This window comes from Dromaius novaehollandiae, chromosome W (assembly GCF_036370855.1).
Source record: "Dromaius novaehollandiae isolate bDroNov1 chromosome W, bDroNov1.hap1, whole genome shotgun sequence".
In the NCBI taxonomy this organism is placed as follows: Eukaryota; Metazoa; Chordata; class Aves; order Casuariiformes; family Dromaiidae; genus Dromaius; species Dromaius novaehollandiae.
Genome location: NC_088130.1, coordinates 45,348,863 through 45,376,092, shown reverse-complemented (window position 1 = coordinate 45,376,092; position 27,230 = coordinate 45,348,863). Strand labels below are relative to the sequence as shown.

Here is a 27,230-nt window from a genome sequence, read left to right as displayed (position 1 = left end):
ACTATTCTGCTTGTGACTATGTGGTTACCCCAGATCTCCCTGGAATATTGTGAATGTTTTAGAGAAGAGGATGAATGTGTACCTTTCCAACAGCCATTGCTTCCAAGTCTAAGAGAAAGAAATAGTAATTGTTTTTGTTTGCTTGTTTTTAAACAGTTGCAGCGTCTCTCCCATACTCAAAAGTGGCGATGTGTTCCATTTTCTTTTCAAGATTTTAGCTTTCTCTTACAAAGCAGAAATCACATCTCTTCCCATATCAGTGAAGCATATCATTAATATTTATGATACAATTGCTACATTTTACAAATTTCTCCATAGTCAACAAGGCTGATGTTAATTCAAGGGTGGGTTACTTTGATCAAAACTACCTTTTAAAGCAGCCAGGATGCATCTGCTTTTCAATATTTTTGTCCTTGTTTTGCCTAAGTCTTTTAGGTTTTTGAGGGGTTTTGGTGGTGGTGGTTGTGGTAATACCTGATACAAACTCTGTTACATCCCAGTCCTATCCCTGGATCAGCAGAGATGTCTCTCCCCGGTATTCTCTTTCATTTTGATAAATTTCAGCTTGTAGAAGAAAATCCCATCAGAATGAAAAAGAACATCTTGGGTATCCCCTCCTTAAAATAACACAGAATGATGGTAGCGATAAAAATAACAAGAGGAGAAAAAAACTAGCTAAACATCTACTAAAGCAAGTTCAACCAAGCCAGCAACAAAGCTCTTTAGAAATATATGATACTTCTGTTTAAGAAAATAAACAAAACTAAATAAATTAGTCAAATAATGCTTATACTAACTAACATCACTTGTAATTACAGCCTAATTCTCTCCCATTTCATCGTTTCCTTAGGGACGAGAGCTGGTTTGTTTTATGATTTTTGTAATATACATTGCAGGTACTACTGAAGTCTAAGTTATATAGATGTAATTACAAAAATGATTCTTCCAGATAGGAAAAAAATATGCTCATTACATTTTCCAGACTATTTCACTGTTATTTTTAATGAAAATCATATTCGATGTTTGTCTCCAGAAAGGAAAAAATTGTGATATCGTGCTTGGGGGAGTCTTGTGTTTTCAGCTAAAATAGCAAGACTCAAACTTTAAGAAGAAGAAATGTTATAAATCAGGCCACTTTTCATTGATACCTTTATTCCAAAAGCTTTAGAGACTGCTGAGATTATGTATTAGGATGAGTCATGGAGAGAAACAGTTGCAAAAATGAATGAGAAGTCATTGAGGAAAAGTTGTTTTGAAGTGGATTTAGACGTAGGTAAGGAGCCAGCGTAGAACACGAAGCAACAACAATCCTATTTGTCTTTTGCATAAGTAAATGTTAGATGTGTGTTTTGAACCTGGAACAAACTCCAAAGACCATATGGAAAATCCCAGTGGTTTAAGATGCGAGGAATTAGTGAGGAATAGCTTATTTGGGAGAACATAAGAATGTCTTTAATGCCGCAGACTGAAAATCCATCTAGCCAAGTATCTGCTCCCTGTGGCAATCTCTGGTAGCAGACGCGTAGGAAAGAGCCTTAAAACTCCTGATTGGTGTCTTTCACCAGAGCATTTTATAGCCTCCAGTGATTTGTGGTTGAAGAAATTCCTGAGGCAGAGGTGATATCTTTTTGTTTAAGAACTGTCAATGATTTTTCATCTTGCTTTTTTCTTGCTTTCTTTCTGAACCCATGCAAACTTTTAGCATCCGTAGTATGCTTCCTCAGCTATATTTTAGATGAAAGTTATCTGCGCGTGCATGCACGAGCGTGCGCACACACACACACACAGAGCAGCAAGCCACTTTGTCTCCTGTTGTCTAGGCACGTCCTAGTAGGTTAGATACAGTAGAACTTCAATTCTATATACCTCTGTGGACTGACGTCATTAATAAAGCCAGTTCGTGGAGCTCTTCTGTCAGCATTTGTTGTGTTTTATCATGAGAAGACTGGTTTTATCAGTTCTTATTCCCTGTACACATTGTGATAGCAGACCATGTAGAGATTTTAAAAAGGGATTATTTTGTCTATTATTATCACTGGAGCCCCTCTCCTGGGCACTTAACACCTTATATGGAAGTAAAAAACACACTGAGTGGAGGGAAGGATAAAGTACAGACCCAGAGAACCCCACATGAAAGCATTCTCGGGGAGAAAAAAAACCTCTCATGTATCTTTGGCTTAGGGAAGACTGTGTTTGGAATTATCAGAACTAAAGTAAACTAAATTACCCATGGCAAGATGGCAAAATGAGTCATCTACCCACTGTGATCAACTCAAACTGCTGAAATACTTGGTACACCTGGTGTAGTTTCCCATCTCCAGCAATGTAGTCATCTATCGGGGTGTGCACGGTGTCTGTATGTGGTAAGAGGCACAGAGTTTTTGTTGGGAAAGGTGGGCAGGGTCAGTAAGCTCCAAGGAGTGGAGCTCGGAGGCAGAGCAATAGCAAATGCACTAGGAAGTGCTCGTGTTGGAGATGCATAGCTGATGAGACCTTTGACCCAATTTTATCTTGCTAGACCTTACGGTTTAGTATTTTTCATGCCTTTTCTAAATCTATTTCTTATGCAAAGACTGTTTCCTTGTTTATTCTCCTTCCTTCCCTTTTTTTATTATTTGCTAGTTAGCTTGATAATTCATCAATATAGATTCCATTATAATCTTTCAATATTGTGTAACTTGCTCCTCTTTAACATATTATTTGAAATCCTTGATAATATTTAAGACTATACAAAAAGTAGTTTAGATTTAACTTTGAAAAAATGGTATCACTTCTATATAACCTGCTCTCAAAGTTTTTAGATTATTTGAATGATAAAATCTGTCAGAAGAACAGTGACACATCAGCTCTACTGTGATTACCTGGAAAGGAAACAAACCTTAGGAATCAAACCAGAAATCATCTTTTTCCCTCCTTCAGAACTTTCCAGATAATTTAATCAGGAAATCAAGCAAAAAGGATCACTTGAATGTGAACTCCTTAGGGAGAAGGAAATTGCAAGTTCTAGCAATGTAAAAATGAATGGGTTGAAGCTTGTTTCATATGCTGGTGTTTTTTCATTTACATGTCAGATAAAAGTTATCAAAACACCATTTTTCTCTTACTTGTTTGTTTATTTTTAAATTGGATGTATGTTGTCTGCATGCTGATATTGCACACAGTTCTTTACAGGATATATGTTAGATGGAATGCTTGTCCCAGGAAGTTCATTGCCTAATGAAAGTGGCAGAGTGTGAATGTCTTCAACTAAGCTAAAAATAGTAAAATCTCAGGAAAAAAAATTAAAGTATAATAAAATTTGACTATAATCCAGGAAATGCACACTCTTCTCTCTCTATGCTTCAATAAGACACTCAACTACTAAAATTTCCTTGCTACTTCACTGCTGATAGTCTCATTCAGAGCTAAACAAACTCTCATGCTAGTGTTGAGCTGATGTGGAAAGTCAGTAGCTTGTGACAGGAGGAAGATATTTTAAATATTTAGAATTTGATTACAAATGTCCAAACTTTGTTCCAATATAATAGAGATAAGACACCATTTATTGTAATGCTGCTAAAGGTTAAAAGCTACTGAAGGCTCTTGTCCCTGAGTATTGCTGACACACTCTATTTATGTTTATGCTAAAAGTGGAGGGAGTTGCCAAAACTGGTATCTTTTCTGTCACTGGCGACTGCTGTTTGAATTCTCAGATCTCAGTGCTCATCATCATGTTTGTGTGAGAAATACTGGTGGCCTGTATTTGGTTGCCTATATTTCATACTGATGAGACTGAATCTCTTGATTTCTCTTCCCCCCCGCCAAATGCGCTGGGTGCCAGACAGCCTCCTGGAAGCTATCTGGGCCACAAACACTTGGCACTTTTCAAGTAACACCATTTTTTCTAGTGCCTGGTTTAGCTTAGACTTCCACCTTTGAAAATCTTGACAGAGACATGCACTAGTTTATTCTTTTATTTTATTCTTTCTTTCTTCTATTTTATTCTTTTTATAGTGGAATAAAGGGAGTCTCTTGTGCACAGTAGACAGATGTTCACAGTAGGGGTTTACATTGATCCCTAATTAATGAAACAGAAGTGGGATCATTTTGTTGTATGGCAACTATAGTAAAGTTCTTCTGTAACGTTGGACATGTATTTCCTGTTTCTTCCCTCAAATTCCTAGTTTTTAATCAAAAAATACTCAAAATATAAACAAGACCAAGTAATACTGAATGTCAGTTCAATATCTACTATTGGAAATATTATTAAACTCTTAAAATAAAGAATTTTTTGCTTAAAGTTAGAAGACTTGTTATCAATAACTTTTCATTAGAATAGGCATGGACAAAAACAACTATACAGTAGTAGCAAAAGTAACTTCAAATAATCAAACCATGTTTCTCATGAAACTTATCAGTTTCAGGAATCTAGAATTCCTTCTAAATGTGGAAGAACAGTCAGAAAAAGTTGAAGAAGAATTACATGAGCTATCTCTAATTCATGTAGCTATTTCTGAGTTACTGTCATAACGGTTTGTCTTTTTCTGTAACAATCTCATATGGTGTCCTCACCAAACATAATAGGTTCAGTACATTCACAGATTGTTTTAACTATAACTCATTTCATTCAGGCTTTCTCCTTTTGCTTGAGAAACTGGCAGTTTTGTGTGACATCACAAATCACATGTGGCCTAAAAATTGTTCCAAACTGTGAGTGCATGTGTTGTCTGGACACTGGAATAACAGCTTTGCATTCTAAGTATAACTTAATGCTTTTGAAAATAGAATGATAGTGTGGTTTGAGTACTAACAATGGCATTGACAGCAACTCCTCATACAAACACCTAATAGTATGCAAGTAGTTGCATGTCACTCCTACATTGTGAGAACATTTTTAAAATAGATGAATGAATGTTGGTGATAGGCTTGTTTTGTTTCTTTCTAACAGATAATTTCTTTTAATTGCTCGTATTTCAGATAATGGAGGACAGACTTTGTCAGGTGGAAATAACTGGCCGCTGAGAGGAAGAAAGTGGACCCTTTGGGAAGGAGGAGTGAGAGGAGTAGGGTTTGTTGCAAGTCCTTTACTGAAACAAAAAGGTGTAGAAAGTCACGAACTTATCCATATCTCTGACTGGCTGCCAACGCTGGTGCACCTTGCTGGAGGACACACCAATGGCACTAAGCCTCTGGATGGCTTTGATGTTTGGAAAACTATCAGGTAACTTGCATGCCAAATGACTGAATCAGAATTCTAGTATGAAAAGAATTTAATGAGCCTAGAGAACAGAGCTGGAATACGGGGGGAAAGTGTAAATGTTCTTTTCCCTAAATAAAGGGAAGGTATAAGCACAGTTAACTTTGTTGCCCGTGAGAGAATTATCCAGGTTATAGATTAATCCTGGTCAGAGATGCAAAATCTCCATACAAGGTTAGCCTGAGTTTGAGTTTATCAACACAGATACAACATTGCTCAAACATGGTGTACTGCTTCAAGGGTCCTCCATGATCCAGAAGTACATTAGCTGATTTTGCACACCATAGAGTACAATCTAGTAAATTTATGGACCAAGCCCTGCTTTCTGCAGAGCCAAATTGGTATCTCTGCAGTGTGCTTCTGGAATTGGACATGTGGGAAATCTGTGCAGATGTTAAACTAGCTGAGTGTGGATTCAGCTTTGATTCAGCAGGGTTTGTTTAACTCAGTACAGGCCCTGTCACTGGCTCCAAGTATAACCATTTGGATAGGTCTGTAACATAATGTCCAGTGTATCCACCTTCTCAGAAAGCCTGTGAGGTTGGAGGCAATAGTAGACCTGACTTGAGTCCTGACAGTTTGTGATGTTGTACTTAATTTAAGCAAGCGGAAGCACTCAGGAGTGTAGTGTGGAAATGCCTAGATGGCTGTACAGCTGCAGTGGAGTTGGCACTGAGACCAAGCTAATGAATCTTACTGGGCTCTCTCTGACTCTGTGCACTACTGTCTGTATTAACTGGGATATCCAAACCCTATGAGCTCAGATAATGTTCAGATACTGCCTACCTTGTTTTCTTGGTGCTGTGTCTGTTTCTGAGAAGCTATGCTGTAATGTTCTGTGCTAGCTGGAGTGTTAGAGAGCTCGTGGCCTTGTGCCCAGGTGTGCTGTATGACTCGATTCCAAATGGAAGAAGATACGGATGTATATAATTGAACCGGAGATCATTAACTGCCAGAAAGGAAAGGAGTCTCCTGTCCAGCCAGAGACAGTAAAATGTTTTACATGTTGATGTTATTGTGGGAGAGCTTAGCATCCGCAAGATCCCAGCATACCCCTAAACCATAGCCTAACTTTTCTTCCAGCTTCCAGCGGAATGCCTGTCTGCTTCAGATTCAGTTTCAACCAGGTATTCTTTGTCATGAACTGATCTTGTCAGATCAGGTCGCTTTAGTGGTAAAATTATATGTAGGGAAAGATAGGTACAGCTGTGCATCCCCTGCATGCTCCTGGCACCTGAATCTTACCAGTTCACGTAAGGAGTGAATCTAATGTTCACTAGCACAGCTAGAGAATTGGTGAGCTCGGGTTTTTTTAGTTGTGCTAGACTGGAGGGTCTGTATCCAGTGTGACTTTCTCAGCGGAAAATAAGTCAGTTTTTGTGAATTGTTAGATTGCTGTTTGGCTGACCTACACCAGAAATGTCAAATTTCACATGGTTTTCACTTGTAATTAGGAGAAATGAGTGTGCCGAATTTCATGATCATAACTCAAAAGGTCACTTGAGTATTGGATAGCAAACAACAGAGGCACAATGCCCTTTTGGTGATGTTTGATGGAAAGTTCAAGTATATTGCTTTTCTAGGACCAGGTGGCTCATAATGAGTGAAAATATAATTTTCTAATATTCTACCTCATTTGAACAGTGGAAATTAATAGCCAGTCACCATGTTACAACTATATTTTTTCAGCACAGTCTAATAAAAATAGATTCATATGCTCTTTGTGATGGATTACTTTCATCCTAAACCTCCTGTTATATATGTGGGTAAGCAATGGAAAAAAAGGTATAAATTTAGAACCTTGATTTAGATATTCAAAATCGTATATGAGATAATGAAAATATACGTGGAAGTCCCAGGAGTACTGGATCCATTCCAGTATCTGACTGATCCATTTTCAGAGGTACTGTGTGTGTTTGTATTTTCTTTAATATAAATTCTGAAATCCTTAAACAAAATGAAGTTTCTATATTGATTTTAAGATGTTTGGTAGTCCAAATTATAAATTGTATTAACATGACATTGATTATATTATGTTCTTGTGGTAAATGGAAGTGCTGAAATGAAAAACCTATGTGTTTTCAATGGTTCATTTCACATCTCTACTTAGTTTTAACACAAGAACCAGAAGAAAGCTAATGGTTAGGAGCAAATGGCATGGAAAACTCAACTTCAGAAGCAAGTGGTTTTTGTTGGCCAAAAAAAAAAAAAAAATCCTCTTTTGCCTTCCTTTCTTACCTAGCTAATAAATGCAAATAATATAAGTTTATTTTCTCAAATGTGTGAAATTGAGAAAATATAATATTGTTCTCAATTGTTTGAACTTCTTAGATTAAAATTTGCACAGTGCTTAGAAACTCTTTGATAGGGACTTCGAACTCCTTGTGGCTCTTTCAAAATGAATCTGCTGACCTAGTATTGTAGGAAGTACTGTTGCAACATTGTATCAACAATTTGGCAAATGTCAATAGGAGACCTTATAGGAAAGGAATGTGATTTTGTTTAAAATAAAAAATGGATTGAAACAGGTTTCACTCACTCAGGCTCTCAGTCTCTCGCTCACAATCATCAGAACGTGCGTGTCCAAGAAGTCTGCCCAGCAGCCAAGCACCAGGGCAGAAGTTTCCAACCTGTGTTCTCCTTAAGTTGGTAACCATGTCAAGGTTTTGTACCCTTTTGGAGCTGTGTCTCTGTTCAGTCCCACCTCTGCGATTCCTCAAGAGTCATCGCTGTCTCCTGATGTCCATGTCCTGTGAAACTGTGCTTAGATGTCCTGGGGTCTTGATGACCTGCTGACTTTTCACGCTATGTGTCCTGCTGGTGTCTCCACTACCAGATATTTCCATCCATTCTCTATTCATGCCAATCTTGGCATTTCTGTTACAGTTTTCTACAGTAAAAGATGATAGGACAGCAAAAAGACTTTTCCATGTAAAACTTCCTTGTAGCGTATACTTAGATGAGTAGTTCCTAAACTTTATTTTCCTACAGGTACCTTTCAGATTAGATTTACGTTTCCCTTTAATGTCATATCCAGCTTCTTTTCTGAAATGACATGGGATAGTATCATTGTGCCTGCCCCTTTCTGGCTATCCAAAATTCTGTCCACAGGACATGTCTCTGGGAGTTCTTCCCATTCCAGAATTCTCATAGGGCAGCTACACAGGCTTCCTTCTGCCCCGGCAGCTTGCTACTGCTGTTCTCAGCTGTTCTTCTCCCATTCAGCCCCTGATGCCTCTCCTGTTCCCAATAGCAATAGAGTAAGGGTGTTCCATGGGCAAAGTCCCTTTGATGTAACTCTCCACTCTCAAAATATTTCTGACCACCTGATTGAAATTCCAGTCTCAAGTAAATCATAGTAGACTGCACTCTTCTAATACTTTAGATTGTCGTGAATACAACTACAATACAGCTGGAAGTTCTAAAATCATGTACATATTAGAAATGATATTCAAAAAATCATTAATAATATCAGTTGGGAAACTTTTACAAAAAGAACAATGGAGAATGCCAAAAATGCTTAATAGAAAACAATAGGAAAATGCTACCAGTGAAGCAATGTAGACTGAACAGCATGTTTCTGAGCAAGTATCCCAAAAGACACTTTCATTTCTAAGAAATACCTATTTTCCAGATGCTGCTCTTTTGAAATGAAGATGTGAAGCAAAATAATTTTTCTTATGTAGAAACTTGCCCTGGTTGACACGTTGTTTTGATATATTTTGTTCTACAGTACTGAATATCTAGTATGTCCTTGCTCAGAAAAAGCATTTTGTTTTGGATTAATGGGAAAATGGAAAACTGTTGTGGTGATTACTGTAAAGCACATGTAGCAGTATGATAGGGAGTGAGAGAATCAAGATAAAATGCAGTCAAAATAATCAACATGTCTTCAAAGCTTGTTAGCAATTAAGGCTTTCAAGTTTTACTTAAATATTTTGCAGGACAAGTTACAGTTTTATATTTTTGTAATGTCAGAAATGCAAGAATTGATTGGATGAAGTAAGCAAAGCATGATCAACTTGATTTTTTCATGTACCAAATGATTGCATTATTTTGAGGAATTATACTCATTGGGAAAAAACTCTTACAGCTAGTTGTGGTTATAAATGAATGCGGAAGAACAAGATATCTAAAGCTGAGCATAACATTTATTTCTGGCATGTCTGAAAAATAATTATTTTAGGAAAATGTGTACAGATATGACCCAGAGAAATACAATATATGGCAAGGTATTACAAATGCTTTTGCTTAGTGACACTGAGGATGTTTTTGTGCAAGATAAACAAATTTACCCTGGAAAACCTTGGATTCCTTCCCAAGGACACCTTGTGCCTATTAAAAAACAAAACCAAAAAAAACCACTGTGAAAGATCACGTGTAGATGTTTGTTCAAGTTTGCTAAAGAGTAAGAGATCTTTCCGTATGTTTTAAAAATGTTGCAAGAAAGAAGATAATGACATTCTCAGAGTTAACTAGCTGATTCTCATATTAACTCTGAAATTAATCCATACACATTAACCAGTAGTTCTTATGCAGAGAAACTTTTTGAAAAGTGCCACCTTTTAACTGCTTCATTAAATATTCAGTGGACATAGAAGAATAATTTCCAGACAAAAAAAAATTCCTTATTTGTTAGAGAGAGAAGTAATGTAATAGAATATTGTACTATAAAAATAAATGTCCTAAAAGTAGAGAATCCTGAGATGCAGTTACAGTGGAAGCTACTAAGATGCAAAGGTAAGACACTCTCGAGAATCTTACTACTTTCCTGTTCCAGCTACACTGGCTAGAACATATTTCTGATGCAAAATATCCTTGTCAGGACATCTGCCAAGCTGGATCTGTTGTTCAAGCTGTGTCTTTTCAGGAGACCAAGGTCTGTGGTGGAGCTCCATAGAAGGGAAGGAGGACAGAGTTTAGGCATAGGGAAAGGGAACTCTGCTAGTGCAAGTGTAAATTCTCTACTTGTTTTCCCCAGGGTGTTGATTCTGTCTGTTGCTGATGTCCTTTTCCATCAGCCTGCTGCTTTCTTTAATGTACAGTGCCATCTTCTTTTCTGGATTGTTAGGCTGTTGTTTTGTGAAGAATGTGTGCTGATTATGTACTTCCATTTTGTGTGTGATAATTATTGAAATAACACCAAAACTGAATGACCAGTTCATTACCAATTTATTGTGCTACAGACCTTAATGCAGTAATGTCATAAGCTTCAGGGAGTATATCTCATGATTATATGTAAGTAGTGTTTCCCATTTACTAATGTCAATATTCTGTCACAAAAAAAATGCAGTCAGTAAAAGTCGCTGCTGCAGCATGAAAGGCTTGAACTAATGCAGGTGTAGTCTTTACTTTTTGTGTTCTACCTGCTATGCAACTATCATTCAAATTAACTCCTAGCCATGTTTAGTGTATATTTATCCACCTTACAGATTAAAAGCCATAGAAGAAAATTACCTTTAATGTGATACTAATACTAGTCTGCTCTAACTGCATGAGTATCCTCAGTTCTGACTTCGTCGGGCCTAACCTGGTAGTGTATGAACACTGGATGTATAAACAGGAGAAGCACATAGGAGTAAGTTACTTTTTCCGTCTATATATGACACTGATGGAAGATGCTAGACTTCTTAGCATAATTCTAGTGTCCTCTTTCTTTTAAAAATGAGAGTGAAAAATGTAGAAACAGCACAGAAATAGCAGGGTAAGAATATCTCCCCAAGCAGTTACTGCAAAAATATCTCACGTGCTCTTAGTTCGCATCCTAGTTTAACTTGCCCTAACTGGTTACTGTTACCTGTTATGGTAACAGATGGGGTATGCTTGACCACAACTGTAAATGAAGCATTTACAAGCACTATGAGTCTATTCAATCTAAGATAAGATTCTGCTGAACAAGGCCAGACGCTCCTTAGTTATGAGTGTGACTAGTAAAGATACTAGGGAGAAAAAAGTTAACCTTTCACATGTTTTGGGAAAAACATTTCTTTCTGTCAGTTTTTGCACACTGAATTCCTAGTGCTGTAGACTAAAGAACTTTCTGTGCATTAACTGAACAGCTGTGTCGTTCGAATACCTTTAGTCTTTTATGTAATTCTCCTTGTTAACCTTATATTTATTCAAGATGTGTAGCATCAAGAAATGTTTTTAGAAAGGGAATAGAACAATATTAATTTTAATTAGTAGTTATTGACAGTTTTAAGCTACATGTAAGTATTCTTTAATTACAAAATACTTCCTCCAAAAACGTGTAGTAACGTAACTTAGCCTTTTTTGAGGTTTCCTATAAGTTTTATATTACTTGTTTTTGTATTCTTAATGTCAGGTGGCTCAGGAGCCTGGATTATCTTTTTTGAATTTTATGTGAAGTGAAGCTCCTTTAAAAATAAGTAAATAAATGAGAGAGAGAGAATTTAAGTCTTTTGGAAGTTTTTAAAATGTTTAGGTTTGCTGTCAAATAATAAAATATTGTTCTGTCATGATGTAACCAAGGTGCTTTCTAATTATGACTTCTTACTCATGTTGTACTTTTTAAGGAGTGAATTTCTTTTATAGAATTTTTTTAGGAGTAGGTATTACTTGACTTGCAAATGTATTGAGAAGTTAGGGATAGTATGGAATAAGCCTCCTATGTAGTCAATGACTAGAGAGGGAGGTAGGGTTTTTTCAGAAGAAGGTACAGAGTATCTAAATAAATCTCCTGACCTGAATTACAGATTGAAGGTGGAGCTTTTGAGGGCAGCCAATGCCTCTAGCGTTCTGTGAAGCACCTAGCCAAATGCCTTCAGCACTCTAGAGTGACAGTTCTTGTTTGGGTATGCAGAGGGCATACCAAGTCTAGCATGCTAATTTACACTGCTAAATTTGATTTTTTAAGTTGGGTGTTGTGAAACTCTGCTTTTGTGTAATGCTTGGTAAGCACAGATCCAATTCTGTACTTCGTAAACTTGTGAGTAATCTCAGTAAGTACCAGTGAAGTCAGGGAAGACTGACTGGGGCAAAAGCTGTTGCTATTGAGCCTGGAAAGAACATTCAGATTAAAGTTGATAGTAATTAGTTTATGTGTATGAACTTGTTTTGTATTAGAATGACAAAAATAAAATAAAACATGCTTAATTGTAACGAGCTGTAAAAGGAAATGAACATTTCTTTTTGAAATCTCTCTTAGTGAAGGAAGACCATCTCCCAGAGTCGAACTGCTTCATAACATAGACCCCATGTTTGTGGATGATTTCCCATGTGAGTATGCTATGGATCTTTAAAAGTTTATTAAACATATAGTTTATCTTCCTAATGTTCTGTGTTTTCCATAAGCAAAGTATTTCCTTCCAGCTGAAACAAAATAGAGTAGGATGCCTTCTTCTTTGAAGTAGTTCAGCTTAAAGATACAGGAACACCATTCCCCAGGCACCATAAATACATACTAAATCATGATCAGTACACACTCTCCATTTCACAGAGCTCTGATGCATGCTGCTGAGTAATGAATGAAGCACTTTAGGACGTGAGGTTGTTGAGGAACAGCCATGTGCCTGAGGTGCACAGGGAGGAACACTGCCAAAAAACAAAAACCAAAAAAAACACCCTGTCTTCAGTGCTCCAGGTTAGTAGGTAGCTCCCAATGAATGGCTCACCCTACCATATCTTGATACATCTATATAACATGATTGTACTATTGACCTTGCAAATGGAAAACCTGAGTTTGTGTGAAGCAGAGAAGTTCCAAGCTTCGTGGTTGCTTTTGTTCCATAATCACATGAATTGGATCTTTAATGCCATAATCACATGAATTGGAGCTTAAGTTTGCCAGTTGTATAGCTCTCTAAACACAGTCTGTTTTATGATTCAACATTATTAGTTTGCTAAGGACTACAGACTTTTCAAGCAGAGATTTTTTCATGCAGAACATTGGAACATGTCCTTTCCACTGTTTTTATAGCATTCCTGTGTTTCATTAAATGAAGAAGTAAATCCAGACAGAGGGAAACTAGTACCATGCGGGCAGTGATCTGTTGTCTGCAAGACAGATGGAAGTTACTGTGTAGTAACTTGATGGAAATGGGTAAGGTGGTCTGCTGCAGTGCACATCTGGTTCTGTGGTGCTTCTCTGAGAAGGAGCAACATTGTGCATAGCTAATGTTGGCTGGACAGCACTGCCTGTAGATAATTCCTACATACTGATGGAATTAAGGCGTAGCCTCTCCAATTACTCTTCAAAGAACACTCAATGAGTTGTAGCATTCCTGTATAATGTTTTACCCTGATGTGGTATTCTGAGGCATACTTCAGAGACCATCTCAGCTCAGCTGAGGTGTTTGAATAGACAACTTCCTGGTTTAAATACAAGGGGGATGAGAAAAGGAAGTTTTCAGGAGCCTAAGCTAAGGAAGTACTTCACCAGATTGTTTCCATGATGCCCTAGTCTACTGACACTTCGCTATTCACTACATATATTATTTCCTTGCTTCTTGTGTGCACGTGTGTGTTCTGTGAGACTAGAGAAGGGAGGGGAAAGGTGTAGAAAACAGAACTTTCATTCTGGATGAGATGTCACTTTTAGCCAGTAAGAACAGGGGGATGGATATGTGTAGCTGTAAATCTATAATGTTTTTATATGCCTTTCAAAAGTAGAGTCATATTAAAAACAAAAATGTAACTACTTACCTGCATGTCCTTATGCACCATGCAGGATTTCTCTGTCTCTTCTCAGCAAAGGCTTACAACTTTGGCAACTTACCTTGCTATCCAATTCACTTTCTGCCATAATAGCACTTATAGTCAAGATCAGGCAGTGCTGACCCTCAAATGAATACATGTGGTTCTTCCAAATTTTGATTTTACAATATCATTCTCAGAAGATTTGAGAGTCATTGTATTACTGATAGATTTGATAAGATAGGAATATTTTGTCATGTGTAACAGTGGTATAAAACTGTATTTCTCAGATCACCATTCTTTTAAATAACCTGCATCATTTCTAATGCAACAGAACATATTAATTTATATGTGTTGGGGACAAGAATCCAGATTTCTTTATACTTGAACTATTATCATAATGTGCTTAATTTGTTATAAATTGATTGAAAGTTGGAATGTTTTGTGCTTTTCAAGATGGGTCATTTTATTATTTATGATGCTGGTTTTGACCAGGGTAGTGAAATTATGCTTTCTCGTAATGGCATGTAACAATTACATTTTTCTATTTAGAAGACTGCGTTATTAGGAATGAGTTTGTATGTATGCAACTCAGCCTATTTCTGAAAGTATCTGTGCTCTTCATTTGTACAAGTTGAGTAACGAATTTACAATCAGGATCCAGAAAAATTATATCAGTATTTCTATTATTAATAGATTAGGGAGACACAAAGTTTGGAAAATGTAGGTACTTCCATCTTTTCAGTAGTCATAGCTCTGTTCATGTTTTAAAAAAGCATTTTAAAATAATTGCTCATACAATCTTCCTATCACTAAGGTGATAAAAACTGTTTCATTCTTGAGTCTTGCTCTTGCCTTGACTGTTTATTGTCTCCTTGTCCTGTTTTGAGATCAGTGTTTCTTTGCCTATGGTGTTAAAATATGTACATATATGTTTTGCTCAGTTCCTTTTTACCTCCTGTGTTGATTATTAAGTCTTTGGCCTTCCTTATGCCCATGCTGACAGGCCTTCTTTTACTGTCTCAGGCAATTGCCATTTCTCTCTGAGGGCAGCTTTCTTCATCCAAATATAAAACTTTCTTGCAGTATCTCAGACTGCAATTTCTCATTTGTTCCCTCTGGTGCTAAAAAGGAGTTCCTGTCCTCCACTGCAGACTCTTGCCCTCATGCTGCTCTCTGACCTATGGCAGTCCAGTGAAATGATCAGGGTTAAAAATAATCTTTTCTCTCTAGTGAACTGATCTGGTTTACAATGCGAACCCACAACAGTTACGGTGTTTTTGCAGAGGAGGCCATGTGGCCCTTGGAGTGTGAGACTGGGGTAAAGGCCGTAAGTCATACTGCTGGGGAGGCCATGGTGCAGCCTCTGTAGCAAAGCCAGTCTGATGGGGAGCTATTGCCAGACTGGGCAATCTCTCTCCTTTCCTCTCATCCTTTTCTGCTTCCCCTGAGCTGGATCTGGAAATCACATGATAAGATGAATCTTCTGCCAGATCAGCCTGTCAAACTAGCCTTGAAAAGAAAAAAAAGAAGAGGAGGAAAGATTTCTACCAAATCAACCAGCTGAATCAACCTACCCTGTGGCTGTATTACTGGGAGCGGATGGGAGTGTGTAGCTGGTGGTGGCAGAGGAAGGGACTGCACCTGACAGCTACATCGGTTCAAGCCATCAGGGAACCTCAGCTGGAGGTAGTAGTTTCATAGAGTTTAAGCTAGTGTAAGTTGATAATGCTTACCAAAGAGCAAGTCCTGCCTCCCATAGCTGCTCAGTTCCATTCCCCCCTCTCTTGGGTCACCAAAACCACTCCATACAGTCAAGCTACGAACCAAATCAGGATATTGGTTCAGATTGTAATAACCTTTTTCTTTTTCTTGAATATATTCCCAGGATCAGTTTCTCAATACAACTTTGCTAAACACTAGTTTTGGCACAAAGAAAGGGGCAGGAAGGAATTTCTGGGAACAGGTGAGACTGCTTCTCTTGGTGGCTCTGAAATTAAACTCTGAGGTTTCTGTCTCCTGGGGTGAAGTGATCGAGCAGTTTTCTTCACTTCCTCCCCTCCCCATTGCTGGCCACATGCTCTTGATGCTTATTTTGCACCTATTCCAGCACGTGTCAGATACGTCCATGGTCTGATTCAACTTGCTAACCTGGGGTGAGGAACAGATTGTTTTCCTCTGGGCAGGTGGGTTGAATCTCCTCATTGAAGGGGCTGGGCTGATGCATGCCAGAGCCAGAGAAAGGTGGGGGTGAGCAGGACTGTGCAACTGGAAGTGGGGAGGCAGATGGAGAGCCAACCCTTCTAGGGCTGGCTGTCTGCTCATGGAGCCAGAGCTGGAGGGAGAAGGTATGTGGTGCCGCACCCTCTGCTTGGACCTCACTGCGCTAAACCGGTCTGGTAAGCTCAGCAGGTGCAGAGGGACTCAGGCTGCTCTGAGCTAGCTGCTCTTTTCTCTCCTTGCTAAAGCCATTATTTTTTTCTTGTTGTTTCTTCATAACCCCGGTCAATTTTTTTTTCCCGAAAATGATGAATGCACAGCTCAGAAACTGTGTCTCAGTGTGGATTTGTAATTTATTAAAGAGTTTGCAATTATGTAAAAGTAGGATATTGGTATGAAAGATCTGGTCTCTTCCAGGTTTAGGTTTGAAACAGTCACATTTTCTATTAATTTTAGAGTTTGGTAGTAAATTAAGAAAATTAAAAACAGCAGAGCTAGAATTACATTGAAACAAACTTGAGTGTATTTTTCTCTGCAATGTGAATGTCACAAAAACTCAAAATGCATAAAGTAATTTAAAAGTTGCATAAATTAAAATCTGATTTACATGTGTTGGAAGGAAAAAACAGAAAATTGTGTTTTGTCCCATTTTTGTAACTTTGCTTTGTCTTTTAAAAAAAAAACAAAACAGCTGCTGGTTTGGCAGCTGTGAGGGTGACATCAGCTCTTCCATTGTGAAAGATCTGCTTTCTTTTAGACAGCCTTCTGGCATTTCATCAAGCTCTGGTGATTCAGCTGAATTAAAAACCAACTGGATTTAAGTCTAAATTCCCATAACTGCTAAACCAAACATATTTCTGACCACACAGTTGTAGCTAGATGGCTGGTCTTGAAGCAGTATTGAAACTTTATCTCCCACAGTAGGCAATTTTATTCTGAGAATCAGAACTAAATGACATGGTGAAAGAAAATGTATGCTTTAATTCAGAGTTGTTAATCAGAATCTGTCAGTATACACTGTATTATTTTTTTTAATCTGACTTGCTAAATTCATTAATAAGTTAGTAGATTTTATAAGACTGCTTGTATGGACACTTTTACCTCCTCTTCAAAAGGAAGTTGAATTCTTTAAATAAACTAGAAAGATATATTCAGATTAAATATGTTGATTGGGTGGGGCCATTTGGGGCTAAAAAAGCTTTTACCTTCATTTAAAATTCCAGACTTACCATAAGCTAAAACTTCAAAAGCATAATAAAATTGTAGGCTACTAATTGTAGTCAGTTTATTTTGAAGATATCTATTCATAAAGGCAGACATCCAAGACAGAAATTCAGAGAAGTTTTAAAAATGTTTTTCTCCAAACTTGCATTGAGCAAAATTAACCAATCAAACTTTACATTGTTCTCCTTGACATTTAGAAAAAGGCATTACTTCATATATTGCACTATTAATTGCCAAAATAAATTATGCTTATAGGTTGCTAGATCTGCTCTGTGCAGAATGAACATGTTATATATTAAAATGGAGAAACCATTTAATTTCTGGGACTGATTTACCATTCATGGACATTAAAATTGCATTAGAATGGCTATAGCATTATATATTATATCCACATATATACCAAAAGGATTCATCTTGATTAAGGAATGGACACTCTAGGCTCCTTTAGGCACCATTTTTATTACCTAGTGTGCCCAGGTGAAAGATGATTCCTGAAACTTTGCAGACCAGAAGTGATTTCTTCCCTGTTTTTATTACTGATGACCTAGCTGTTTTGTGATTATTAAAAAAGTGAAAAAAACGTTCCCTAGTAATGGAATTGTCCAATAACAACAGGGCTTTTTAATAGGTGTAGGTATTCATGGATGAGTGTGCTCTGCGGGCTTTGAACGGGATAAGTATACTCCATGTCTATGCCAGGCTAATACCTGGAATCTGCTCTTGGAGAATCAAAATGTGAAGGAAAGCCCCTAGTATAAATAGCTGACTAAGTGTGCATAATGGAATGGGGAAAAGTGGAATGGCAAAATGATCGAGAATGGGGAAAAAAGGCAGATACATTCTTTGTTTCTGAGAACTTCCATTTCTCTGCAAAATTAAACATACTGCATGCTCACCAGCTATACTTTGTTCTCTTTTTATTACAAGTAAATCATGAATCCAAATGACCCTCTTTATGTTGAAAAGGCAGGTGTGACCAACATGTGGCCCTGGAGCCACACAGGGTACTCAGCCACTTCTCATGGTGCTTTCACGCTGGTCTGACAGTCGTGTGCAAAACTCAGCCACAGTCCCTATGGGAGGCCATAGCTCCAGCCAGCCACAACTCTGCTGCCATTCAGGTCACAGAGACATGTAGTGTTTTTCCTGTGGTTGTCAGCTACATGAAGTTTTTGAGGTGCAGCTCTTGTTGTTGGGGAAGTTGGCCTGTAGTTATACTTTGCCTCACCTCCCTGGTCTCCTGCACCTGATTGTGAACCATCTGTCACTATAGTATCCAGTACTAAATACCTTACTGTCAGTATTAAATATGATGATTGCCCTTTCGGTGAGTGTCATAGATACTAATCCCCATGTTTCCTATGGGATATAGAGACTCTCTTTTAGAATTTAGAGATGTTAAGTCACTTGATAATATGCCCAGTGCCAGTATCATGACTGGAATTCAGACATCCCTTGTTACGGCTTCTTTTCTATGCTCTATTAGATACTATACCTATTTGAAAATAACACTAATATTTTATATTTTTATGCAGCTCTCAATGCATAAGGTCTAGAGGCTAGATTACCTTTGTCAAATGAAATCTCTCTGATTTGGAAATCTGTTAATTTTAATCCAGGACAGGTATCAGTGTTATTTCATAGTAACACAAGAGGGGTTTGTGTGTTTCATATATAAGGGTTTCTAAATGTGACCTTTGATATCAGTAATTCATAAATACTATTCCAGTCAGTTTAAATCTGTTTCCTGGAAAAAAAATAAGGTTTAAAAACCTAATAAATTTTTCATATTTTTCCCGGAGAAGTAAAAATAAAGTGCTTCCTTTTAGAAGATCACACTTTGCAATGTTTGATCTTGTAGGCTCTATTAGTGAGTAGTTTACTGTCATTTAGAATAACTTTTTTTTTTTTTAATTATGTAATTGTGTAAGAGTGTAATAGTCCGGATAAATGCTTGGCCCTGTTGAAGTTTGTGGGGATTTTTTGCTGCCATTAATAGTCCTGGATTTTACTGGGTAGTTTCATTTAAAAAAAAAATATATATATATATATATATATATAAAACTGATTGTAAGAAACCAAGGTGAAAAATACTTGGAAACAACAGCAAGAATATTTTTATATGCTTACTATTGCCATTAAGTTTAGGAGAGCATTTTGAAAGGTAGCAGACTGACCATGATATTCTAATGTAAATCTTGCATTTGAAATCAAACATCACTAAGAGAGAACTAAAATTAAAAGGAACAATAATGAAGGTTGGAGCTAACTGTTCCCAACGTTTTACTAAATGATTCAAGATCAGTGAACTTCACTGTGTGAGTTTCCATGTATGGCACAGACCTATGCATCATCAACATGACAATAGGAAATTATAGTGCCTCAGGCTTCATCTGTTTCTTCAAAATCGGTATTCTATTAATTCTTGCAAGGTTAAGGTCATGGCTATTCCTCAAAAATTTTTGTTTTAATAAAGCAACAGAAAGTCTCAGAGTTTTGTAGAAAACTCATTATTGCCATAGAGCAGCAAAAGGTCACAAAATGTCTTTCTTCTGTGAAGTAGCAAAAAACCTTATTTCTTCAGTAATTCATTGTCACAGTATAGGCTGGAGGAGCCCTTGACATTTCCAGAATTTCCTTTTTGAGGGGAAATAATTGCTGCATACATCAGAGTTCAAAAAAGAAAGAAATTAGTTAAAAGTATATATGTTCAAAGACCTTGTTAGCCCATGGAGCTGTCAGCGTTTAGAAATGACTATAGCAGACTCGTTTTCATGTTTTTCTAAAAGGTTTTCATTTTTCCCCTGGACTGTCACAGGCAGCCTGTTAATTAAGGCATCACACCTACTTGTGCACCTTAAAAATTTAGTTTACAAATGAGGATGGGCAAAGACAAGGTTATACAGATGTAACTGAAATGGGAAAATCATAACTTTCAAAGGGCTATTGACTTTTGAAATTATCATTTAGAACCACCATGGAATATTTCATTTATTCATACATTTAATCTAAGCAGAAAGGAAAAACGCTAGGCTTTAAAAGACTGCGAAGAAAAGCTAATATTACTTTACCTGTGTAGATGTCTGGAGGTAAGAGTATTATTGTAGATGAAGTGAAATGCATCCTGTGACTGAATCTTTGCAAACAATATGCAACATTTCCCCTCCAGCAGTGAGAGGAGTTGTCTGTGTTCCGAAGCATCAAATATCAGTAACAGCAGCATAACACTGTGATAAACTTTTGGAAGAAATAACCATGAAGATATTTTTCTACTCTCATATTGATGATGTTTATTATCTTAAAGAGGGAAAATGCTTCTTAATTAGATGGTACTGTCCAGAATTCCCTCGCAACTTTTATTTTTGGTTTCTATTATTTTTTTTTTCCCTGTGGTGTTTCAAAAGAAAGCAAAAGACTGAGAAGCACTGAATAACCTGCTGATTATAGGTTTGTTAAAGTACAAAAAATAACGTGTACGTAAAAACAGCCAGGTCACAAAACATATTCCTTGTATATGAAGGTTTCATTAAAATAATTCAAATAAACTGCCTGGCCTTAGAGTATTGTTCAGTTATTACAGTCAGACACTGGAACTTTTATATTTAACTTCTCCTGTTGTAGAACAAAATTTTTTTTTCTATATTTCCTTGTAGATATTCTCTCAGAAAGAATAAATTAGCAATTGACTCAAAACAACTGCAAATATAATAGGGCAAGTGTTGGTCAAGATTTAAAATATATGTATGTATTCTGAGACATGTAGTAAGACCCATCTTGACTTTATTGTGATAATGATGGTAGCTGTATGTATTATGGTATGTGTCAATAACATTTTTTTCTGATTCCTGCCATTGTCTCCATCTCTTCACAAAATTTCAGTCACTGAAGTAGGAGTTTCATGTTCAGTTAATTCAGAGGAAAATGCAATGAAGTTCCTTCAAATCATATGTCCCAAGAAAGAATAGGCTAGACATCTATGGTGTATCCGTTTGTTTTTCATGTAGATTCCAAGTGATGCTGTACTTTTAAAAATGAGTATGTAGGCATTCTTCTCATGCATAGCTGCTTCTAGAATTCTACTCAGGAAGCTGCAAAAGTGTCCTGCATTTTGTGGAAGGTATTTCTAATTTCATTTTTTGACAGTTCGTTGACTGATGTTTGCTGAAGTTTAGCAGTTATCACTAAAGAACGTAAGACAATTTGCATAGGACCAAACTGATCCTGCTGAGATTGTCAGTCTCAGCCAGGACAGATTATACCCCATTTGCCTGTCCTCTGCGCACTGGATCCCAGAGCAGAATCAGTTGCAGGAGGAACATGTATTGCATTCCTGCCAAGATATCAGTATGTACTTTGTCAGAACAATTAGAGAGAATTTCTTAAAACTTCTCTTGGAGTGTGCTTTGTCTCATGCATTTCATGGTAAGCAATCAAACTAGGCAATAGCCTGCCTCAAGGAATCCAGTCGAGTGAGAGGTAATTTTTGTTGTTACCTTCCCCTGAGTTTGTTTTTTTTAATATATATAAAATGCTGAACTAAAATTTCAATGCAGCACCATCTATGAAGTTTCTACTGCATCTGTATGACGCACAGTGCAAAATTTTCTGTTTATGGGCAAGTGATAGTTGAAGTGGCTTTAAATGTACTTTGTACCCAAACAAATCTGAATCATTCATATAATTCAGGCAATCTTGTTATATATGTACTGCAGTGGAAGGTACAGAAACTTCACCAAATTACCAGGAGAAATGTTCATCCCTTGATATAAGTTCTGAAATCTTTGCATGGCTCTGCATTGTGCAGTGTAGCCAGCAGTCCAAGTGTGCGAGCACATGCAGCATTCCTTCTACAGTGAAACGCTTGTTCCAGGCTTGCTTCCGTGGCTGCAGGATAGCAAAAGGCACTGTCTTTATCAGAGATGGTTCCTGGGGAATCTTCATCTACTTATAATGACTTTTTATTCTTCTGTAGCTATAGGGAAGAGAAATATCCTTCTTCCCCTCTGGTTCCTTTTGTAAATGCATGAACAACAACTGTGAATTTCCAAACTGCCGAACTGTCAAAGGAATGAGGCATTTAAAAAGATTTTACATTTATAAATAGAAGGTATATATGATCTAAAAACATCTCCTAACTGTAAAAATATTAGCTGTTCCTTTTGTTCATCTTTTTTTTATTTTTCAAAAAGATTTCCTTGGACATTTTAGTTCTGCTCTTTTCTTGCAGGTGAGTAGTTATGTTGAGCCATCTGACAGGTTAAAGATTTTAGTGACTTTATAAATTTTCTTACTACATTAGGGACATAGTCCAGATTTTCAAAGAGTTTGGAAGAGACTGATTTAATATTCATTAATAGAAATGAAAAATGTACTATGTTTGTTGTTCTCTGTGCTGTAATAACTAGTTATAGCAGTTTGGTCTAGTGCTTATGTTAGATTAAAAACTGGAACCATGTTTAATATATTATCTCCTGATAATCTGATCTACTGATATGTAGGTAAAGTCTTATGTTAGTTGTTGGTGCTTAATCCAAACCATAAAACAAAGAAATTCAAGTAGAATGGAAATCCCGTGTCAGCTTAGATTGCTGACCCTGTCCATAGATCTGTACTACTTTTGTTATGTGTGAACCCAGTCAACATGATGAGTACAGCTTTCCAATTGCTAAATTGACCTTCACCAGAAAAGATATATGCTCGAGAATATATATTATGTTCCCATATTAAGCCTCCTCACTGCCCCTCTATCCATTCTCCCCAGATCCAGGTACTTCCAAACAGGGAAATACTGAAGGTAATCTGGATTTTTTTTTCATTTACCATTATCTCTCTCTCTGCTTCTGTGTAAGGTAGAATCCTTAATTCTGCTTTGGAATTATTTGTTGAATAATTTGATTAAGCCCCAAACATTTTGTGCACGCAGAGTATTTTGAATTTATGGATGCTAGAAGAACACATACATAAATTAAAATTTAAAGGATAGTAAAGACCTAAGAATCTGTTCCAAATGATATACTCACCATATTTGCATATATTCCTATATAAATTCAAAGTCTTATGTACAAATCCGGTATGAGTGAAATTGAAGTTAGGCAATCCCGTCTGAATATCCCATCACCAATTTAAAGACTTATTTTCTCTTTTGTCATTCAAAATATTTGCATTCATTATATGATGTGAAACAGGAAAGCTGGAGAAAACCTCCATCTTGGAATGTCGTACAGGCTGCTGGGGAACACTGGGAAACCCGGCCATCTCACTTCAGGCACCTTTTAACAATCAGGGCAATTGGGCCCAGCAACTCGAGTCCCAAAAGCCCAGAAACTTATCCCCAGTGCTAGGCTTAGATTGTTTGGCAAAACAGGAGATAACCTCTCTCTCATTTTTGTCAGGTACATCCACTTATGAATTTAACCCTTGGTTTTCACGTTAATTTTCTTTTTATTAGAACCCATAGAAATTAAATATTTAATTGGTCTGACCCTTTTCTTTATTCCCAGTTTACTGAAAATTAAATCAATTAAGCATTGAATTGGCAACTGTTTCTAATTGCTTTAGTGGACATACAGTCAATAATTTGTACAGCCTACAGTGGGCTTTCCATGTGACCTGAGAATTTCCTCCTTTAGGGAGGAAACTATTGGACAGTTGGAGAAATTCAGTCCAAAGAAGATTCAGAAGATGTGGGTGTGGGAATCTATGCTGACCACAAGGAGAAGTTATAGTTTGGCTTCCTGAGTTTTACTGCAGTAAAGTTGTGGTTCATTTCTCAGCTTAGTATTTCCTTTTCTGACTGTTCATGTGTTTTGGTGCCTGGTACCTGAAGACTGCCTTTCTTCTGTTTCAGTGCTGCAGGGAAGATCGAGTGATATGTTTAAGTAAACAGTTTCTAGATCTTGACTTCTGAGCTTAGTGACAAGGATTTTGTAGCAGAGAAAATGACTCTGGAATTCAGTTTTCTCCACTGCTCCATAAGACTCAATTTCTGGTAACATTCTTGGGATTGTGTGCTGTGACTGATTCTTTTCATAAGCTTTTGCCTGTGAGACTTGGTAAATGATATATTGGTGTTTTTGATTTGTTTTGATTTCAGAATCACTTTAATTTATGCCGGTCTTTTTTTCTTTTGTTGTTTTAAAACTTGCATGCTGCCAGAAATGATTGTTGCGGATGCAAATGTATAAGCCTTTCATATAAAGGTTTCATGTAAAACATGGTTATCTCTACTGAAGTGTATGTATAAAGGGGAATTTAGCTCTGTTTGTTTGATTAAAAGAAATTGCTAGGAGTTGCTAGAAGTTGCCTCTTTGTTTCTACTGATGCTTAGGAGTCTAATTCTGAGCTCACTGGAATTAATAGAAAGGTTCCTATTGGTTTCAGTGTGTTTTGTTTAAAACTCTAACAGACTGCTGCTGTTTCAAGCCCTGCTGTTCCACAGCTAAGCATTAGTAAGGGACAGTGAACCTGCCAAACGTGCAAGTTCTGTGTCTCTGCATCTAGTCAGATTTATGGGATACTGAAACTGTTTCCATGAGAGTAATTTTTATGTATAGTTCTGTAACATTTAAGATAATCTGTGCTTCTTTTTACTTACAATTTCTGCTATTGCAGTAGAATAACAGGCTCAGGTGGTTTGAAGAAGTCTGCAGTGTCTATTGATAGAAGAGTAATTACATGTGATTTTGCACCACTGGGGAGAAACTCCTTTTTATTTAATAGGTATCACATAAACGTTTCAAATCCTGATAATAGAGTGAGGTGATTTGCATTAGAAGAGAAGCCATAGTGTGCAAAATCCTTGATTTATTTTAATGGAAGCAATAGGTGAATGATACTATTACCATTTTTATGAGAATGTATAGAAGCTGTTGAATACAATAGGGATTTCTTGGATGATTAAAATAGTATGTTGATTTTAAAGCTGATAATGAGCATGGTAGAAAATACTCTCTCTCCTTTCAGGTTTCGTGGATAAGTGTTTTTGGTTTGCCAGTCCCAGACTTCTGTCTAGGGATCTCCTCTGTGGTTTTTATAGGCTACTAATCAGATCAGATGAGGCAGGGAGGGATATGCATTGGCTTGCTGTGAAAATATTACCAGTTACTGTCTCTTGCTTTTAAATTCTAGTGACAGTAGCCTGTGTGGTCTTTTCCAGTGTTCGCTTAAAGTATTAAGTGGAACACTACCCTGTAACATACAGAGAAGTTAATTCCTTTCTAATAAAAAAATTTTTATAAATTAAAGAAACTTTCTTTTGAATCACATGGTATGTTTTAGAGTGTCATCTCATCAGAATATAAAAAAAGTAATTGACCATCTAATTTATTGCCCTAAGATTGGTCATTGTCAGATGACCCTACCTTTTGAAAGCCTGTCTTCTTGCAGTGACCATCTTCAGTGATTTCTCTATGTACAAGAGTGTATTCTTTTAAATGCAGAGTCTTTTTTGGACGTATGTGTGACTTAAATGCCACCTTATTCCCCAGAGCTGAGAAAGGACATTACTGCAAGCCCTAGTTTTTGCAATTCATTAGTTACCTGTCTTCTGGCTATGGGATGAAACTTTGTTACATCTGTGTTCCTTGGTCTTAATGTGTAACTAATGCAATCCTGTGGTAAGTGCATCTGTCACAGTCGTAACTCTGTATGTGTATCTCCAGCCTGCATTAGCAGATACATATGTCTGAAAACATGAGTGGTCCCAATGTATGTAATTCTCCTGAGAATCCTTTGCAAGCAGGCAGGACTTCTTTGCAATACTATCCTAGTAATAATTGTTGCTTATGTGGTGCCTACCAGCAAAAAACCAATTCTTTTGTCACCCAACGGAAAGGACAGCAGGTGGCTAGAAGCTCAGAGAGGTGATCCAGCCATTCTGATAGCAACACGCTCAGATGCTATTAAAAGAAGGCTTTATGAAGTGATAGAATAACATGGAGGTGTTCCATGAAATGACTTTGGCGACTGAAGAAAAATGGTATGTAATTGAATTTGAGCATATATCCAAGATTATATTTGTTCAGGGAAGGTAGGTGAGCCCAGTTGGAATCCGGCTATTACTGGCAAAAACAGAAAAAATTTCCCAAATAAGGAATTTTGTATCTCATATAGTGTTTCAGCATTTTCTAGATTTTCTTGCTGTGGATTTGTGCTGCGTAGTAGCGTGATTTGCCATTGTAGACAATGTATAGTCAAATGCTGAGAGGTTAGGTTCAACTGGAGACTGTAGTCACATCAAATGTACTAAAGATTACCAAGAGGATGTGGTGTCGCTCAGATAGCTCATCGTGTCGGAGTAGTAAGTACTCAAACTGTTTGGCCTGTTATGCTGATTGGTCCACTGTCAAGTGAGACAGTAAGGATTTGAATGCATTTGGCCCAACATCACTCAAGATGGGAAAAACCCTCTTTTGCAGATGCCGAAGATCAAAGCAGTCTGGTCCCTGGAGTTCTTTGGAATGTACCAATTCAATTAAGCAGAATGTACATTTGGCAGAGGTTTTTAATTCCTGAGGGAATATGGATTTCACCTGTCTTTGTCACTGTTTTTTAAACCTTTTCAGTTGTACTGTATTATTTTTGAGATGGGAAGACCAGAACTACAAAAATTTTACAGTTGTGTATTGCTTTATGCTTTGCTCACTAGTCCTTTTCTAATAATTCCTTGCATTCAGTTTCCTTTTGAGAATTACTGACATAATTCCACAGAAAATTCAGCTCAATCTGTCATGATCCTGAGATTTTATTCCCAGACAATAATGAGCAGCTCACAGTCCATCATTTTATGTGTGAATTTAGGATTGTTATTTCATACATGCATCACTTCACATATATCTATGGTAAATATCGTTAGCTATTTTAATGCCCAGTTGCACAGTCTCATAAGCGCTTTCTG

General features: G+C 37.1%; 1 protein-coding gene across 4 annotated transcripts in view; it reads left to right on the top strand.

Annotated features, from left to right (window-relative positions):
* Positions 1-27,230, top strand: part of LOC112987068 (arylsulfatase B) — a 90,518-nt gene that overhangs the window by 30,174 nt on the left and 33,114 nt on the right. For all 4 annotated transcript variants that reach the window (XR_010385817.1, XR_010385818.1, XM_064500816.1 and 1 more), the window contains exons 5-6: positions 4,957-5,200; positions 12,405-12,475. Coding sequence is in view for 2 of the 4 variants with exons in the window: in XM_064500816.1 (XP_064356886.1) it covers positions 4,957-5,200; positions 12,405-12,475 (315 nt within the window). In the remaining 2 variants the exon portion in view is untranslated. The remainder of the gene's footprint in view (positions 1-4,956; positions 5,201-12,404; positions 12,476-27,230) is intronic.